The 20,952-nt window shown below is 36.9% G+C and overlaps 1 protein-coding gene across 1 annotated transcript in view; it reads right to left on the bottom strand.

Annotated features, from left to right (window-relative positions):
* Window positions 1–20,952, bottom strand: part of WDR70 (WD repeat domain 70) — a 238,384-nt gene that overhangs the window by 86,909 nt on the left and 130,523 nt on the right. Inside the window, exon 11 of the mRNA XM_074328991.2 lies at window positions 363–537. Coding sequence (XP_074185092.1) covers window positions 363–537 — 175 coding nt within the window. The remainder of the gene's footprint in view (window positions 1–362; window positions 538–20,952) is intronic.

The following is a 20,952-nucleotide window of genomic DNA, read 5'->3' as shown; positions in this document are numbered from 1 at the left end:
AAATCTTTTAAAGGGTATTTTCTAGTTCTCTGCTTAGTCTTGTTTTATGTTACTGTCAAATCCTTCACTTTCAAAATCAAGTGCACTGAAATGTCATATAATAAACTGTGCTGTGCTTTTTATATTTTATACCAAAAGATCTAATTTATTTTAAAAACAAAATCTAATATTAGAAAATACTAAGCTGGGATGCTTGCTGTAATTCTGTTTACTGCAAAAGTCCCAATGTTTTATCAACTAACACTGAAGTTTAAATTAAGGCTAAACTCAGGAAATTGATCTTCATAATATTTTAACATGATGTTTGTCTTTATAAGGTGGTTTTCTCCTAAGAAAAATGGACTTAAACGTCCTTGACTTACAGTCAAATTTCGGTCCCAGATCTGTATGCTTCCATTCTGGCAGGCAGCTGCTATGAGGTTTCCATCTCTACTATATGTGCATGTGGTGGGAATTACTTTTTTACCCTGCATTGTTCGTGGTTTAAATACACTTCTTTGCTTCTTTGGATTTTCAACTTCCCATGTCCTCACAGTCCTAAAATGAATAAGGAGATTTTTTCATTTACAAAAAAGAAAGAAGATTAAAATACAAACAAGTCCATAAAGACTGCATCAACTTTTAAGCATATAAATCTATCTAATAATCATTATAAAACCAGCATGTGGACATTCTCCATTTATAAATGAGGTTACTCACTGAAATAAAGTGAACCATCTGAATCGTGTTGTCATCAAATCAAACAGCAAATGGCAAATTCTACTTCAAATCGATCAGTTATTAGTTCTGACCCTCTAAAGCAGTGGCCCACAGACAGTCCTGACTATACACTCTGATCAGAATGAGTGTTGAACATACAACCCCCATATACATACATCAATTTCTAAATTACTTACATGTGTTAATATAACATACACTAGAAAACACACTGAAAAAATAGGTCACTAAAAAAGAATGATGTCCTGCTGTAGGGCTTAGGCAAAGATCTCATACCTCTAGGGGAAGGAGTAAAACCAAGGCTATATGCCTATGAGTTTTCACTAAGTAATAAGCAACAGCAGTCTAGAGCTGGTGTTGGGGACAGAATACCCTCTTGCTAACAGGCAAAGGAGTACTATCATTAAGGGAGGCTGAGGGGGGCGGGGGGTGGGGGGTGGGAGATGAGGGTAAGGGGGATCGAATATATGGTGATGGAAGGAGAACTGACTCTGGGTGATTAACACACAATGGGATTTATAGATGATGTAATACAGAATTGTACACCTGAAATCTATGTAATTTTATTAACAATTGTCACCCCAATAAATTTAATAAAAATAAAAAATAAAATAAAATCTGTCCGACGTAGAGAAAGAACAAAAAACATAGTATATAGAAAAACAAAGATGACTTCAGTGACTTCTTGGCAGAAATTGTCTAAGTCAAACCACTATAAAACAACATCTCTAAAGTTATGTGAGAAAAAAAATGTCAATCAAATATTCTATAGCCAGTGAAAAAATATTTTAAAATAAGGTGAAATAAACACTTTTTCAGATGAACACAGATAGGACAGTTCATTTCTATCAGACATGTACTACAAGAAATATGACAGAAAGTTCTTCAGTAAGAATAAACATGACACAAATGGAAATCTAAATCTACTCAAAGAAACAGAGTGCTCATTGTGGCAAAAATAATGGTAAGTGTAGAATACATGTTAAAAATGTTTAAATATCTTTAAAAGATAAATAGCTATAAAGCAAAAAGTAATAACATTGTGAGGTTCATAACATATGTTCAAGTAAAATGTATGACAATAATAGCACAAAGGTTGGGAGGGTGGGAAGGAAGTATAGTTTTATACTGTACTTGAAATGCTATACTATTATTTGAAGAGAGATTTTGATATATTAATGATGTATACAAACACTAAAGTAATCGCAAACACATAATACTGGAGATAAAATGGAAACAAAAAATTAATCCTATAAAAACAGAAAAAGATAATACAGAGCTATGGGATAAATATAAAAGAACAACACAGTAGATTTAAATTCAACCTCATCAATAATTACATTAGTTGGAAATGGCCTAAAAACTCAAACCGGCAAAAACTGTAAGATTGGGTTAAATAAAAATAAGATTCAGCAGATTCTGTCTTTAAAAAGCACACGACAACCTTTATGTAGAAAGACTTTGATAGGGTAACAGAAAAAGGATGGAAAAAATACATACTATGTGAACATAATCAAAAGAAAGGTGGAGTGGCCATATTAATGTCAGACAAAGTAGACTTCAGAACAAGGCAGAAAGACAAAGAGGAATATTTCATAATGATAAAGAGTCAACTGATCAAGAACACATAACAATCCTAAATGCATATGCCCCTAATAACACAGCTTCAAAATACATAATCAAACTTAATATAAATAAAAGAATAACAAATCCATACTTATAGCTGTACACTTCAACACTCCTCTCTCAGTAACTGATGGAACAAGTAGATCCCTCTTCCCCCTCCAAAAAAAATCAGTAAGGATATATAAGACCACAAAAATACTACCAAACAAGTTGAGCTAATAGACATTTATATAACACTTCACCCAACAACAACTGAATGTGCATTATTTTCAAGTAAACACTGAACATTCACCAAGATAGACTATATTCTGGGTCATAAGACAAATCTAAACACACTAAAAATGCATGAATTCATACAAAGTGTGTACACTCAAAAATATAATTTATAAAGCAATTAATAACAGAAATGCATCTGGAAATATACCTTTCCCAAAACATTAAGAAATTAAGAAATACAATAGTAAATAATCCATGGGTCAAAAAAAAAATCACAAAGGATATTAGAAAATACTTCGAATCCAATAAATATGAAAATATATAAAAATTCATGGTATTCAGCTAACACAAAGCACATAAGGAAAATGTAACATTAACTGTATATACTAGAAAAAAAAAATAGAATTTCCAGTGAAGATAGAGGAGTAGGTAAACACTGTGCTGGCCTCCTCTCATGACCACATCAAAATTGCAACTAAAGTATAGAACAACCATCATTGAGAATCACCTGAAGTCTAGCTGAACAGAAGTCCTACAACTAAGGACACACAGAAGAAGCTACCTTGAGACTGGTAGGAGGGGTGGAAATGTGGAACAGGTTAGTCCCACACCCATGTAGAGGTTAAAAATCAGGAGGGATATCTCAGCTGCAGAGATCCCCCTAGAGAAGCAAAGGGTCCCAGCCCTAAACCAGGCTCCCCAGCCCAGGGTTCCAGAGCCAGGAAGAAAAGTCCCTACAACTTCTGGCTGTGAAAACCAGCAGTGATTGTGGATGAGTGAGATGGAGGGCAGCTGAAATCCCAGGCATTCTTCATAAAGGGCTCACACACAGACTTAAATCTCTGACAGTCACTCACTCTGAGCTCCAGTGCTGGAGCAGCAGCTTGAAAGGCACCAGGGACATATGGGGAGGAACTGGATTGTCTGACTTCAGGGCGAGGGTTGCAGGGGAAGTTTTCTCTCAGACAGAAGTGCTGGCAGAATCCTTTTTTTTTTTTTTTTTTTTGACTCTCCCCCCTCCCAGAGTGAGGATGCATGCAGCCACCATATCTGAATCTCCATCAACCTGGCTAATACTGTTGGCCCCACCCTGGTTACTCCCTGAGACCCCACCCCATCCAACTTATGGGCCCATCCAAGCCACTTCCAGTAGATCTCCTATACAAATTGCCTGTCTTGGCTCATGCTGCGGGCTTTCCTAAAAATCTCCCAAAGGTTCACAAAACCCAAACAAGAAGCATCTGGCTTCAGCATGTCTCACACTTCTGGCTGAGCAACCCTAAGCCCCAGCATTAGTGACACCTAGCCTCGGTTTGAGGCTTGGCCTCTCAAGGCACCTCCAAGACCAGTGCAGGTGGCAGCCATCTGCAAATTGCTTTGTGGCTCTTGCCAGGTGGCCCTGGGCTGGGTACAGGATGCTGCTGAACTTGGCCTGCAGTGGGTCCTTTCCCACTTGTCCCCATGGCTGGCACACCCGGTGGCCAGCTTCGGACTGAGCCAGAGGAGCACTCAGCTGCATCCAAGGACAATACACCCAAAGGGCAAACTGGGAAGGCATCAGAGCCCTACTAAATTGAATCCTTCTCTATACGGTCAGCCTCTGCACAGCAGCTCCTGCAGTGTAGTCACAGCCAGTCTTCACAACCAATCAGCCTGAGGATCAATCCCTGCCACTGATGTGCAAACAGCAACCAAGGCTCAACTACAACAGGAGGGCATGTGCAATCCACATAAGGAACACACCTGGAGAACCCAGCTCTGGTGACCAGGGAGACTGCACCACTGGGTCACACAGAACACCTACTACATAAGGCCACTCTACTAAGACCAGGAGACACAGTAGCCCTACCTAAGACATAGAAAAAAACACAGGGAGGCAGCCAAAATGGGGAGACAAAGAAGCATGTCCTAAATGAAAGAACAGAACAAAGCTCCAGAAAAAGAACTAAAGAAAATGGAGATAAGCTATTTACTAGATGCAGTGTTCAAAACACTGGTTATAAGAATGCTCAGCGATCTCAGGGAAAACTTCAACAAAGAGATAGGAAACACAAAAATGGAGATAGAAAACATAAAAAAGAACCAGTCAGAAATGAAGAACACAATAACTGAAATGAAGAATACATTAAAGGGAATCAACAATAAAGTAGATGAAGCAGAGGAGCAAATAAGCAATTTAGAAGTTAAGGTAGCAGAAAACACCCAATCAAAACAGTAAACAGAAAAAAGAATCCAAAAAAAATGCGGATAGTTGAAGGGGCCTCTGGGACAACATCAAGTGTACCAATATTTGTATCATTAGGTACCAGGAGGAAAAGAGCACAGGAATTGAAAACCTATTTGAAGAAATAATGACAAAAAACTTCCCTAACCTGGCAAAGGGAATAGACATACAAGCCCAAGAAGTGCAGTGAGTCCCAAACAAGATGAACCCAAAGAGGCCCACACCAAGACACATCATAATTAACATGACAAAAGTTAAAGACAAACAAAGAATCTTAAAAGCAGCAAGAGAAAAGCAGTTAGTTACCTACAAGGGAATTCTCATAAGACTATCAACTGACTTCTCAATAGAAACGTTGCAGGCCAGAAGGGATTGGCAGGAAATATTCAAAGTGATGAAAAGCAAGGAACTACAACCAAGATTACCCAGCAAAGCTATCATTTAGGATCAAAGGACTGTTAAAGAGCTTTTCAGACAAGAAAAAGCTAAAGGAGTTCTTCACCACCAAATACAAGGGATCTTAGAGGCACTTTTTTTTAAAAAAAGAGAAAGAGATAAAAAATATTAATAATAAAATAATAACAAATACATATTTATCAATAATTACTTTAAATGTAAATGGTTAAATGCTCCAATCAAAAGATAAGGTGGCTGAATGGATAAGAAAACAAGACCCTTCCATTGCTGCCTAGCAGAGACTCACTTCAGATTTACACACACAGACTGAAAGTAAAGGGATGGAAAAACATATTTCATAAAAATGAGGAAAAAAATATAGAGTTGGGGTAGCAATACTTATACCAGACAAAATAGACTTTAAAACAAAGACTATAACAAGAGACAAAGAAGAACCCAGAAATCCCACTTCTGGGTATTTATCTGAATAAACTTACAACACTAATGCAAATGGACATGTGCATTTATATATTCATTACAGCATTATTTACAACAGCCAAGATATGGAGGCAACCTGGGCATCCATCAATGGATGAATGGATAAAGAAAAGGTGGTTATATTTACAATGGAATATAACTCCACCATAAAAAAGAATAAAATCTTGCCATCTGCAACAACATGGATGGACCTAGATGGTATTGTGCTGAATGTAGTAAGTCAGACAGAGAAAGACAAATGCCATATGATTTCACTTATATATAGACTCTAAAAGACAAAATAAACAAACAAAACAGAAACAAACTCATAGATACAGAGAACATTTTAATGGTTATCAGATGGGAGAGGGGTTGGGGATTGGTAAAAAAAGGAAGGGATCAAGAAGTACAAATTGACAGTTACAAAACTGTCATGAGGATATAAAGTATAGCATAAGGAATATAGTGAATAATATTGTAATGACTATGTATGGTGTCAGATGGGTACTAGACTTATTGAGGTGACTACTTCGTAAGTTACATAACCGTCTAATCACTATGTTGTACACTTGAAAATAATATAGTATTGTATGTCAACTGTAATTGAAAAATAAATATTTTAAAAAGGAATACAGAAAATAAGAAAATATAGTTAATATAATTGGCCTAGTGATGAATGGATTCCAAATAGACAAATACAGAATCTAGGAGAACCAAAAAAAAGAAGAAGAAAAAATTCCTCAAATAAAATAACAGTTGACTTAAGACTCAACTGTAAGAAACCAGGAAAAAAGAGAGAAAATTAAATCCAAAGCAAGCAGAGGAAGGATATAATAAAAATGAGAGTACAAAGGAATAAAATAGCAAACATAAAAGCAGTAGAAAAACCAAAATCTCGGTCTCTGAGGAGTTCAATAATTAATAAACCTCTAGCTGGATTGATGAAAAAAATACTGTTGAATTCTACCAAACATTTAAGAAAGAAATAACACCAATTATATGCAAACTCTTCCAGAAAACAGAAGAGGAAACACTGCTCAATTCTCTCTATATAGGGCCAGCATCACCCTGATGTCAAAACCAAAGTCACTACAAAAAACAAAACTATAGATCCATATCCCCAATGAACACAGACACAAAAATTCTTAACAAAATATCAGCAAATTCAAACTAGCAGTGCATAAAATGATAATACATCATGATTCAATGGTATTTAAGACAGGAACGCGAAGGAGGATTTAAAGGACTGAAAGTTAAACAATATAATTCACCCTTATCAACAGACTATAAAAAAGAAAAACGATATATGATCACCTCAATCGGTACAAAATGAGAATTAGAAAAAACAATCCAACATCCATTCATAATTTAAAAAGAAAAAACTCTCAGCAAAGTAGGAATAATATGGAACTTCCTCAACATCTATGAAAAATTTACAGGTATGTTCTTATCCTTGAGAACAAAACAATGATGTCAGCTCTCCACATTTCTTTACACTGGAGCTGCCATCCAGTACAATAAAGCAAATAAAATAAATTAAAGGGTTAAAGACTGGAAAGAAGATCGTGATCATTTATATAGAAAATCCCAAGAATCTACAAAAGCACTAATAAGTGAATTTAGCAAAGTCACAGAATACAAGGTCAATATCATAAATCAATTTTGTTTGTATAGATAAGCAATTAGATGTTGAAATTTTATGAAAATCATACCATTTATAACAGCATGAATAAACACGGAATCTGACAAGATGTGTGTGGTATTCGTACACTGAAAATCATAAAACATTTCTTAGAAAAATGAAAGAAGAGCCACATAAATGAGAAAATACACTGTATTCATGGATCAAAAGAGTCAATATTGTTAAGATTCAATTCTTCCCAAGTTAATCTTTAGATTCAATGCAATCTCAATCAAAAATCCAGCAGAGTTCCTTTGGTGTAGAAATTGGGTAAGCTGATTCTGAAATTTATACGGAAATGCAAACAACTTGAAACAGCCTAAATAATTGTGAAAAAGAACAAAACTAGGGAAGTCTATCCAGATTCCCATTTTAGCTTTTAACTCCCACATTGTAACACTATGTAATCACATAACTTGTAATTACACATATTAACATAACATACTAGTTCCTCGATAAATGTTGAATGAATGAAATTCACTGCCTATCAAAGCATTTTAGAAATCAACTTTGTTTAGGTATAACCAACATACAATGAAATGCAATTGATTTTTGAATGTACAGATTTCAAACAGCCAGCATTTTCTGTCAAATATTTATTATTTATTCCAAATGAAGGGTATTTTTTATTAATAACATTTGCATGTCTTCCCCCTAAGCTTTGTTTGGGAACTTAATCAATTGCTTGGCATTACCAAACACTCCCTTTTGGAGATGTCAGTCCCAGTGCCTGAAGTAAGATTAACATACATACTTACAATGAAATCTATTTTTTAAATGTACAGTTCTGTGAGTGAATTTTAGAACTCACTGGCAAAACGTAAGCAAATAAGGGTTTGGGAACAGTACACAGAACAACAGAAAGGCAAGTTGGAACTCAAGGACTTAATGCAACCTAGTGGGGAGCCAGGAGAATTAACTTCCATTCTACAAGACACTGACAGCGAGAAGCCAGTAGCAGTGTGACAGATACTGCTTGCAGCGTACTCCAACATCCATTCTCCTTTCTTCTCAGAGAAAATCTGTACTTCCCAGCTTCTGTTGCAGCTAGATGTGATGAAATGTGGCAACTGCGCTTTGACCAGTGTGGTGTAAGTGGAAGGGCAGTGTGGGGCTTTGAGGAAGTCTCTAACAGAGGGTTGCAGATCTTTCTTCACCCCTTCTTGTTTCCTCTCCTCTGCCAGCAATCTAGATGTGAGGCTGTGCTCAGGCAGCATCTTATCAGAGCAACAAAATAGAAGGTGCGCTGGTCCTTGATGACACTAGAGCCACCAAACCTACTCTGGAATGCCCATGTCTAGATTTCTCTGAAAGAGACACATACACTCATACAGACAGACAGACGATAAACTTATTTGGGGTATAACATACATATTTGCAATGAAATCTATTTTTTAAATGTATAGTTCTGCAAGTTTTGGCAAACGTATATGTAGTTCTATCACTCTAAAACTTCCCTTGTGTTTGTTGCCTCCCCATCTTTATTTAGCCTTTCGCAACTACTGACCTGTTTTTGTATCCCTATACATTAACCCTTTCAAATATTATAAATTATACTGTATGTAGCCTTTTGAGCCTGGCTTCTTTAACTTAGCATAATGCATTTGAGTTGTTATAAGTATCAGTAGTCCATTCCTTTTTGTTGAGGAATAACATTCCACTATAAGGATATACAACATTTTGTTTCTCCTTTCACCAGATGAAGGATATTGGGTTGTTTCCAGGTTGAGGTGATTATGAATAAAGCCACTGTAAATATTCACATACAGGTTTTTGTTGTTTTGTTTTTTGTAAAAATAAGTTTTCATTTCTCTTGGCTAAATACCTAGAAATGGGATTGCTGGTCATATGGGAAGTATATGTTTAATGTTATAAGAAACTGCTAAACTGTTTTCCAAAGTGGCTATTCTATTTTGCATTCCCACCAGCGACATATGAGAGTTCCTACTGCTCTATATCCTTGCCAGCACTTGGTTTATCAGTTGTTTCTTAAGCCATTCTAATAGGTGAGTATTGATATTGTGATTTTAATTTTCATTTCCTAAATGACTAAAGATGCTGAGGAGTTTTCCATGTACCATTTGCCATCCATTTCTCCTCTTTGGTAAAGTATCTCTTCAAATCTTTTGTCCATTTTGAACATTTAGTTATTTTCTTATTTTTGTATGTTGAGTGTTCTTTAGATAGTTTGGATACAAGTTCTTTATCAGATATGTGTTTGGCAAATATTTTTCAAGTCTGTAGATTGCCTGTCATTTTTTAAAATAGTCTTTCAAATAGCAGATGTTTTAAATTTTGATAAAGTCCTATTTATCAAATTTTGATATCATATCTAAGAAATCTTTGCCTAACCCAAAGTCATAGGACATTCTCCTATGTTTACTTCTAGAACTTTTATAGTTTTTAGCTTTACAACTAGGTCTATGACCTATTTGAATTAGCTTTTATGTGTGCTACAAAGTTCTTTTTTGCATATGAATACCCAATTGCCCCAGCAACATTTGTATCTGAGTATTATAAAAACTTACCCCCTACTGAATGCATTCTGTATTGCTTACTTATCTCTTATCTCTGTTCACTGTGCTTCTCATAGTTAATCTACACAAAATGTGGAGAAATACTTCCTGTGCCTTTTCTTTCTAACCCTCGGCTCTGCAACAGTGGGGATAAACTATAAACTTCTCCTTTTTTTATAACTCGTCATCTCCAAAACTCAAGATGATACATTGGAATTATGACATGGAAGGCCCACACAGTATCATTATCCTTATCTGGCTTGTTTGAAGCTCTTCACCTCTAAAACTGGGATAATAATACCACAATGAGTTGTGAGGATTGAATGAGATTAGGGATACAAACGTATCTAAGACAGTACTTGGAACACAGTAGGCACTCAATAAATACTAGTTCCTTTCTGCTCTTCCGCTTAGACCACAAATAAAATATTAAAGCTAATAAATCTAAGTATGTTCCACTTATTTCAGTGGTATATTAACAGGTTCAGCTAGTTATCTAAATAACAGAAAGGAAAAAAAAAAGCAGCTAACCTCGTATATAGATGTATGAGATATAAATATACATAGGATCTGATGGTGACTAATTATACTAGTGGTTTTATGGCTCTGATTCTCTGAATCTCTGCCTTAAAAAAAAAATAAATGGATGCTAAAGTGCTAGGCCATTAGGTGTCTGTCAAAACATTCTATGCAGAAGAACACATATTTTCAACTTGAAGTGAGACCTGGTCTTGTAAAATTAAAACTGTGCTTCCTAAAAAGATTTAAAAATAGAAGTATCTGGCTGGGCCCTTCCGGACACACTATGAAAACACACAGAAGACAAGAAAAAGACACAGGTGGGGTCATTACATGGCCACAAGGCACAAATGCTTTCTGTCTTAAAATTCTGAATTCTTTCCAGATACAAGTTCTAAACTTTCTGGCATCTGTTGCATAAATGCATCAGAGCATTTGGCAGAAATCAAGGGAAGCATTAATTTTGCGTGGAAATCACTTAAGAGATCTTGGTTTAATTTTTCTCACTACACAAGCAACTTGAGTGATTTAAGAGTCTGAAACTTGCTGGCTCTCTTGGCAGAACAAATCCAACAAGAATGACCTTCTTTTCAAAAACCCCCAAATAATAAGGTACTGAAGTTCCACAGAAATGGGAAAAATGTTCTAGCTTCTCTATAAACCCACAATTATCTTTATAAACATATATAATTCACATACATACACACAGTAATTGCAATAGGAATACATTTGCATTTAGGAGACATGTATTTGGTACTAATGTTTTATACTTCCGATTATTAAAATTAGGTCTTATGAAATGTAGTATAAGAGTAAGGAATAATGCTACAGTAATTAACTACTTAATACCCTTACACTTATGGTCAGTTGATTTTCGACAAAGATACCAAAATAATTCAATGAAAATAAAATGTCTTCTCAAAAAAATATGCTGAGACTAGAGAGCCATATGCACAAAGGTGAATACAGACCTTTACTTCACATCATGCAAATATTAATTCAAAATGGATCATAGAAATAAATGTAAAACACTTTAAACATAACCCTAGATTAGGGAATGATTTCTTAGATACAACACCAAAAACACAAATGATAAGGAAAAAAAGATAAATTGGACATCATTAAAACTAAAAATTTACGTGCTTCGAAAGACACTATAAAGAAAGTTGAAACACAAGCCATAGACTTGGATAAAATATTTGTAAATCATGTATCTGATAAAGGACTGGTATCTACAATATTTAAAAATTCAATAAAAAGCTAAGTGACCCAGCTTTTTAAATGGGCAAAAGATTTAAATATATATTTCACTAAAGAATATGTATATACAAATGCCTAATAAGCACATAAAAAGATGATTGATATTGTCATTAAGAAAATAAATGCAAATCAAAATTACAATGAGATGCCATTGCATAGCTATAATAAAAAAGACAGGTCTGGTGAGGAATTAAAGAAACTGGAACCCTCATACATTACTGGTAGAAGTGTAAAATAGTGGAACCACTTTGGAAAACCGTTTGGCAGTTTTGTAAAACATTAAACATAGATTTACCACATGACTCAGCAATTCCACTCCTAGGAATCCACCCAAGAGAACTGAAAACATAACCCCACGCAACACCTTTAAGGTGAATGTCCAGAGAATAACAGCCAAAAACTAGAAACAATCCAATATCCATCAACTGATGCATGGACAAACAAAATGTGAAACTACCATACAATGGAAAACTATTTGGCAATGAAAAGGAACAAAGCAGTGACACATACTATATATGACTGAAGCTGCCATAACAAATCAACCACAAACTGGGTGGCTTGAAACAAGACAAACGGATTCTTTAACCGCTCTGAAGGCCAGAAGTCCACTCCCTCTGGAGACCCTTGGGGAGAATTCCTCCTTGCCTCTTCCAGTTCCTGGTACCTGTCGGCATGGCTTGGCTTCCCGGGCTTATAATCACATCACTCCAATCTCTGCCTTTATCTTTACATGGCCTTTCCCTCTGTGTGTCTTCTCCTTTTCTGGTTCTTATAAGAATACTTGTTGTTGAATTTAGGGCCCACCAGGATAATCCAGAATGATCTCACCTCAAGATGCTTAACAATTACGTCTGCAAGGATCCCTTTTCCAAGTAAGGTAGCATTCACAGGTTCTAAGAATTTGATATGGAAATATCTTTTGGGGAGCTACCATTCAACCCACTACACACCATAACAATGGATGAACCTCCAAACACATTGTGCTAAGTTAAAGAAGCTAGACATAAACGTCATATATTGTATGATCTTATTTATCTGAAATATCCATAAAAGGAAAATATATAGATAGAAAGCAGATTAGTGGTTGCCTAGGGCTGGGGGTAGAAACACGGAATGACTAAACATGATTTCCTTTTAGGGAAGGGAAATATTATAAATTAGACGGTTGTGATGGTTGCACAACTCTGTAAATGCACTAAAATCATTTTACTGACCCCATCTTCTTCTAATTTCATCTGGGATCAGTATAGCTGAAAGTCTCATTAAATGTCTAGAATGATTATCAGTAATTAAACATGTCTGGGGACTGCTTTAGGAAACCTCCGATGAGAGAGTCCATCAAATGGAATTAGAAGAGATTTTTCAATTTAAAATATGCTCATATACCAACATTCTCATTAGACAAAAATTCTTCTTCTCTTATAAACCAAATAACCCTAAAGCTCTTTACTAAACACTTTTTAAGTATTTTATTTCATTAAATCAAACAAGAGAGATCAGGGTCAAGTATTCAGGTTAAGAAGTGAAGAACTGAATTACATAGAGGTCTAGTGCAAGTGGCCGGCTGGACCACTGTAGGTGAAGGACTCAACAGCTTCCTACCAATGTTAACTTAACACTCTATGCCAGGTGTCAAATGTTCAACTGCTTAGAGGTTTGTGTAAAAATAGGAAATATACAGATACACAAACATATATTATATATTCATGTCTATATCTCATTAAGTGACCCTAAATATAAGAAGAGAGGGAAGGGAGAACTTAGATATAACCAAATATGTTGAAGCAGTGGGTTCCTTTTTCCCTCTCTAAACCCTTTTACCTTAACCTATCATGAAGCTCATGAGAAATACAGCATAGGTTTTAAGAGAACACCAACAGGTAGATGCTTAGAATTGTATTTATGGCAAAAATGCTTCACAGGTATTTCAAAACAATATATGAAGACCGTCATGCACCTTCTAAAATACTGAATCAAAATCTTCCAAACAGATACCCATTTTGACTCCTTTTATGCTCTCAATATCTAGCATTGTTTTGTACACATAATAGGCTTTCAATAAAATTAAAATCCTATACCAGACGTACATAATTAAATATATAAAGACGTACATATTTATAATATATGTCATTATCTATCTACAAGGTATGATCAAGAAACATGGTGAATGTTTAAATTTTAAAAAATTCATTACAGTAGAAGACACATTGCCAGTAATCGCCCTCAAAATACTCCCCCTTGCTTCAAACACACTTATCCCATTGTTCTTGCCACTTTCTGAAGCAGTTCTGGAAGTCCTCTTTCGTGAGTGTGTTTACTTGTGCTGTTGTGGCTGCCCTGAGGTCCTGAACTGATTCAAAACATTTATCTTTCATAGTCACTTTGACTTTGGGGAAGAGCCAGAAGTCACAGGGTGCCAGATTCAGTGAATAAGGTGGATGAAGACACATTGTAATGCTTTTATTTGACAGAAATTGCTATACCAGAAGTGATGTGTGACACGCAGCCTTTCTATTATGATTACAAAATACGGTGAATGCTGCTGCCCAGTGCCATCCAATGGAAAGGCAGGGATCTTTAATACAGGAAGTGGTGCGACAAACTTTAGTAACAGTGTGTGACAAGTTTCAACTTGTTCAGTGCAGTCAATTGGGTGTGAGATATGGTTGAGAGGTGTGTTTTGAAGTGTGCCGTAAATCATCCTCCATCATGACAATGCTCCATGTCACACATCGCTTCTGTTATGGTAATTTCTGTCAAATAAAACATTACAGTGTGTCCTCATCCACCTTATTCACTGAATCTGGCACCGTGTGACTTCTGGCTCTTCCCCAAAGTCAAAATGGCTCAGGATATCAAGGCAGCCATGACAGCACAACTAAAGACACTCATGAAAGAGGATTTCCAGAACTGCTTCAGAAAGTGGCAAGAATGATGGGATAAGTGTGTTTGAAGTGAGGGGGAGTATTCTGAGGGGGGTAAATGGCAATGTGTCTTTTACTGTAATAAATTTTTTTATTTAAACATTCACATATTGTTTGATCACCTCATATCTATCTATCTATCTATCTTTCAGTACTGCTCTACTCAATTTCTCCTGAAATGTTCCTCAAAACAGTTTTCTCCAATTAACTTTTTTTGAGGCATGAGCACTGTTTCTGGCTCTGAAAAAACAAGGATTGACTAGGACAGGGCCTTTGCCTTCACAGAAACCACAGCTTGACTGGTAGAAATAATGTATAAGCAATAAGCCAAAGGGCCCCAATTCAATAAATATACATTAAATATTTTCTATAGGCTAGGTATCTTGGTAGATACCTGGGGATTTAAAGGTGCTTGTTCTCCAACAACACATAATCTAATGAAGGAGAAAAACTGGGGGGGGGGGGGGGGGAATGTCATCACATCATGAGGCAGCACCCAGGAAGAGAAACAGGCAGCTAATCTGGAAAGGATTCCACCAGACGTGTTTATTTTGGGAACAGTTGAGATTCTTCAGGTGAATCTGATGGGAGGGTAAATCCTAGAAATTGGTATAGAAAATACAAAGATAAGGAGGCTTGCAAAAGTACAGCCAGTTTGTTTTGCTTTGATAAGAGGATAAAGTAACCAGTGGGCACAAGTGGAAGATAGAGATTGTAACAATTATTGGCAATTACCAGATTGTAAAGGGTATCCTATGAGATACACTGGAATTACGGGTATATCTCTTATACTCTAGAAGATTATGGAGCCTCTACATAAAGAAATGACAAAAGTTATATAATCAGACCTGCATTGTAGAAAACCACGTGGGTGTCAGTGGTGAAGACTACTTGGAGGCAACAAGTCTGCAGGTTGAAAAATCCAGGTGAGAAATGAGCAAGGCCTGGGCTAAGGCAATAGGTGGGGAGGGTGTAAAAGAAAAAATTTTGCGGGCTAGGCAAGTAGTGCCATTCATTTAGGGAGGCAGCGTTGCAGAGGAGAAGGTGTGGTATGAGACAAAAAGGTAATATTAAAGGGGGTAAGAACAGTAACTTGGTTCATATACTTGTGTGAGAACCAGGTGGGGAATCTTGTTGCACAGGTGAAAGTAATATAATTAGGTGTCATTAGAATGTAGACAGACATACAACTGTGGGAACCACAGAAGGCAGACCCCACCCCCACCCCCACCCTGGAACAAATACTTAAGGACCAGGCAGCAAAAAGGAAAAGGAGTGAGACAGGAGACAAGAAAGAGGTAAGAGAGACAGGAGAGGGCAGTGACAGGAATGCTGAAGGGGAAAGTTTAAAATCAAAGTGTAAGAGTGTCCATTCCAGAGAGATATTAAGAGATACTAAGTGAAAGGCCTTCATTGAATGCTAACTGAAATAAGTGAAAAGCCTAAAACAAGTGAAAGGCCTTCATTGGATGAAAATAAAGGTCAGAGATGAGGTCTGCAAGGGCAATTTCAGTAGAATGACGGGGGCAGAAGTCAGAATGCTATGGAATTCTGAGTGGGAAGTGATAAGGGAGAGATAGCAGGTGAAGAGTGCTCCTGCATACAATTCTATTTAAATACAGATAAGAATCCCCTAAACCTGGGTAGGATGAGAAGGAATGGAACTTAGGAAAAGAGGCTGAGGAGAGGACATAACATTCTATTTGGCTCCTAAATGGGAAGAAGGGGTCATGAGGTAGATTTGAAGAAGGAATACCATGAGCAAAGGTTTTGAAAGGAATGGTGAATAGTCTGCTATAGTTACAGTGTGTGTGTGTGTGTGTGTGTGTGTGTGTGTGTGTGTGTGTGTGTAGGTGAGAGGGGATTGCACACATGACACATGTCTTGAGATGAGGATGGAAACAGGCTTGGACTAGATTGGGAAACACCCTGCAGACCCAGTCAAGGAATATGCACAGCATTCTCTAAACTCTGGGAAGCAAGAGAGGGTCAGCACCAATTAGGGGTTTGGGATCATGAAGGGCAGGCCTGAAGTCCCCTCCTGGGCAAGCACTGTGCTCCAAAGTCTGCCTGGACTGGTGCTTCCGGAAAAGGGCCTGGCCCGTGGCTACAGACTATGGAACCAAGAGGGAATGAAGACAATGTGACTGACAAAGGGCCTGGACAAAGGAGAATGATGCTGTTGTTACCATAAATGGAGAATCTGAGAAGAGAGAAAGACACAGAAAATGAAATTTAATAAGTAAAGATCCAGTGCTTCCAATAGTATATATTTCTGACCAACTGGAAAGGAACACAAAGTGGTCACAGATGAAAATCGACTCTTCTGGAGAGAGCAGTAAGGACAGAAGAATTCTGTAATTCTCCAACCATATTTCTCTGTATACTTGATCAGGGAGTGGGAAACTCACCGTGAATCCACCTGGGACGTAAAGCAAGTCACTCGGTGTGATTAATTACTCTTTAGCATGTATCAAGATAAGAAATCATGTGAATTTGGCCTTCAAAGGTGGAGAAAAATGTGGTGTGGCTGTAATTACAGATGACTGTTTAATTTATGTTAAGAAGTAATTGCTACGTCCTGACAAGAGAAAGACAGCACGGTGGGTGGAGGTGGAAAATGAGGAGGTCTGGGGAAAGCGGAAAAGGATATGGTAGCCAACACAGGATAACGTGGACACGACAAATCTCACAGAAATCTGCCTCTACCCACCCTTTACCCCAGTGCTGCCAGGGCTCAAGAGTTATTTCTGGACCACTTCTCCCTGGATATTAGCAGGTGCAGGCAGGCTTTCGAACAAGTCACTGAAGTATAGCACAATTATTCTTCAGAATCACAGCCATTATTCTTTTTTTTTAATGCTGTTGAAATATAATACATATATGAAATTTACACTCAACCAACCAAGTCTTAAAGCAGCAGACTCCACATCTGCAAAACAGATTCTAAAAATAAAATTTTATGTGCCAAAGACTGATTCAGTGCAAATTTGAAAATGAGATAAATATTCTTCTTTTGAAAGGGAATGGATGCTTTTTCCTGACTAAAAAGTTAAACAATGTTTAATCAAGTTGTGGAGTTAAGCAGTGAAGTCAATGTTACCTTAGAAGTTTACACTAAAAGTAGTGAACCTTTTCAGTATCGCTAGCAAATTAATCTACAACAGAACTCTTGCACTTAAAGGATTATTTCCAGAAATCCTAAATACCAAAATGCGTTTGATAATGAATTCAGAATACTGAACTAATAATCTGGAAACAAGTGAAGATTTGGACTAATAATCATGACAGGTAACATTTACAAGCTCACAATGAAACAAGCATTATTCTGAGCACTTTGTCATTTAATCCTCACAACTCTATGAAGGAGGTACTATTATCACTATTTTACAGAGGAAAACTAAGGCACAAAAGGGTTAGGTACTAAATAATGTCAACATTCAAATAAGTGGAATAATCAACTATTGCACCTACTACCTACTCAAGTTTTAATCTATTATCTATATGGATCCATGAAAACAGGTAAGGGCACAACAATTTTGGATTGATGTGCTATAAACATTGGTGGTTCAAGTAATACTTTTACTTGAGAAAGAACAGGGCACATTTTCCACACCTGCACAACTAATGCAAAATGAAGTTGAATATTATTCGTATTGTACATCTTTTACGAATAAGCAGTGACTCTAAAAGACTCATGATTATAAAGTATACTATGTTACAGAAACGTAGTCCTTACTATTTACTAAAATAAAGACCAACTTTGCTCATTATGAAGACAGTGAGGAAATACTCCGAAAAGGACACAGGGATAAGGGATTCCATTTACTATAGTTGCATGTCTCTGTCCTCCGTCCCTCACGGTTTTCCATACCCCAGACCTGTGACACATCTGTTCATCAGCGGGAATTTTCCCCCTGAATAAGCTCTGGTAGACACTCTTAAAAAACACATTTAGCGGATAAGTTTTCGGTGTGGAGGGAGGAGAAACAGCATGTAGGAGTATCCGCAGCTGCCGATGCAGAGTTCAAATGGGGAACTAAACAAGGTGCATCCAGGAAAAGTTGTAACTCACCACACATAGTTTAAAACCTTGCGCAGAGCCTAGGAACTACTAGGATCAATAGAGCAGAGGAATCATTCACGTAGCATTGTGTCATCAGAAGCAGGTCGTTTGAGACAAGGTGAGCTTGAGGACCAGGCCAGAGAAGTGCTACACCCCAGGGCAGGGAAACAGAGGTTGAAACTCAGCGAACTCTCCAAATGCTCTCTGGTCCCAATGCCTTTACGGCTACATAAAGAGATGTTCACGGTCTGCAGCGTCACTGTTAAGTATCTGCCTTCACCCACCTATTATCACTATTTTACAGAGGAAAACTAAGGCACAAAAGAGTTTAGTAATAAATAATGTCAACAGTCAAATAAGTGGGATAATCAACTATTGCACCTACTACCTCCTCAAGGTTGGAACACGTGTTATGTCTGTATTACACCAACATGGTGCCAACTTCACACACGTTATCCCATTTTAAGCTCAACGCTGAGGTTGGTATCTTCATCATTCTCGTTTTTTGGATGAGGTGTGAGAAGTTGTATCATTTGTCCACGATCACACAGTCAGTGGCAGAGTTAGGATTCTAAACCAGGTCAAGCTGGGTGTAGAGGTTTTTAATACCTAAAGGATAGTTGTGTGTAGACCTCTGGTTGTATAACCATTACATAAAAGTGGGTCAGACAATACTAAGTGAGTAGTATTCTTGGGTATATTACTAGATGTTCCTAATGTAGGAACTTTGAAAAGTACTATTTACAGTAGTTAATCTAGTTTCCAGGGACTTTTACAACATGTCTCCCTAAAATGTTACAAGGTTTAATTTCATAATCTGGTTTTCACCCCAACCCCTACAGTTACTTAGTCTGAATAAAGTAGTCAGCATAACACTTAAATTTAATCCAGGAGAAGTAAGGACCAGAATACAACTGCTAAAATGAGCCATCCTGTAATTGAGTAATGAGACCATCAAAGGTCAAATATGCTAGTAAGGCAGATACCGCTTAGTAAATTTAAATAAATATTTGAAAGTTTTCCTGCTCTTCCCTTATCCCCCAAGAATTGTCTAAAGTCCTGTGAGATCTGAGGTTTGGAATCTAGTGAATTACCTCCTGATTTATGACTTTAGAAAGGACAAGCCATCTAATATTCAACGGCCAGTTATTGTACAAGAAATTATTCCCATTTAACACACTTCATATATATCAGAGTTTAGTGCTCTGGACTCTCTGCTGCCCAACTCTAGATCTATGGATTGTTTTATGTACATAGCACATAAAGTACTATGTACAGTGCCTTGTCCATAGTAAAAACCCAATTGTTACATTAGGTTGGTGCAAAAGTAATTGTGGCTTTGACAATTATTTTTAATCTTTTAAGCCACAATTACTTTTGCACCAACCTAATAAATTTACTGTTGTGCTTATTGTAAGGATATCGTCCACATCAACCAGTACACTCTATATGCGGGTCCCTGGGAAACATTTTTCTTTTATACTCTTTTGAAAGGAAAAGCTCTGTTTTCATCTTGCAAATCCTGGGACTCTTAACAAGCATGTCTCTATCTTTGCTCTGGTCACTAGCAAGTTTAGAGCTGAATCTACAACCTGACCTTACCAACTGAGTAGCAAAACCTTCTCCTAATAATTTTTTGTGAACTGATCTTATCCCTTCACACTTACTTTCCCATGGCCCAGAACGCTTTATTTTTTATAATGTGTGTTACTATAATTATTTTGAGATTCTTTGAATTCTTTGTTGGAATGAGATAAGATGCATAATAATAAATAAATTAACAAACCAATAGAAAAAATAAATAGTGCCATTTTTGAACCGTTGGCAATTTGGGTTAAAAAAAAAAAGTTACTTTCCCAACTCATGGGTTATATTAGCTGCAGCGTCAGGAGAAAATTTTATTCTTTTTACTTCCAAAAGTAGGATCTGCCCTAGACTAGTTTAGACTTCTCAAAGGAAAGTTGAATCAAGAGTCATCAGTCAAATAGCAAAACAAATCACCAGAATGATGATGAGAACTTAGTGTGAAGAGTGATGATGTAATGGGGGAATGCAGCAACATGCTATTCCTTTGAGGTGAATGCTTGTATGTTCTGAATGTTAAAGAACTTCTAGAATTCAATGAGAGACATTTCTAAAAGAAGCTATAAATTCACAATAATGAGTTTAATTGTATCAATTCCCGGGGGTGGGGGGACGGGACGGAAGTTTCCTGTCTTTAACTGTATTGGACCCACAGCAAAGGCAGGTAATCTCCAGGCTGACTTAAAGGTCTCTTCATTCTCTGCCTCAGATGAATGGAAATGTGCCATAGCTGTCGTGTGGTAAGC

This window comes from Rhinolophus sinicus, chromosome 3 (genome assembly GCF_057876585.1).
Source record: "Rhinolophus sinicus isolate RSI-liver-muscle chromosome 3, RSI-T2T, whole genome shotgun sequence".
Lineage (NCBI taxonomy): Eukaryota > Metazoa > Chordata > Mammalia > Chiroptera > Rhinolophidae > Rhinolophus > Rhinolophus sinicus.
The sequence above is the reverse complement of the archived record's forward strand: the minus strand, read 5'-3'. Positions and strand labels throughout refer to the sequence as shown.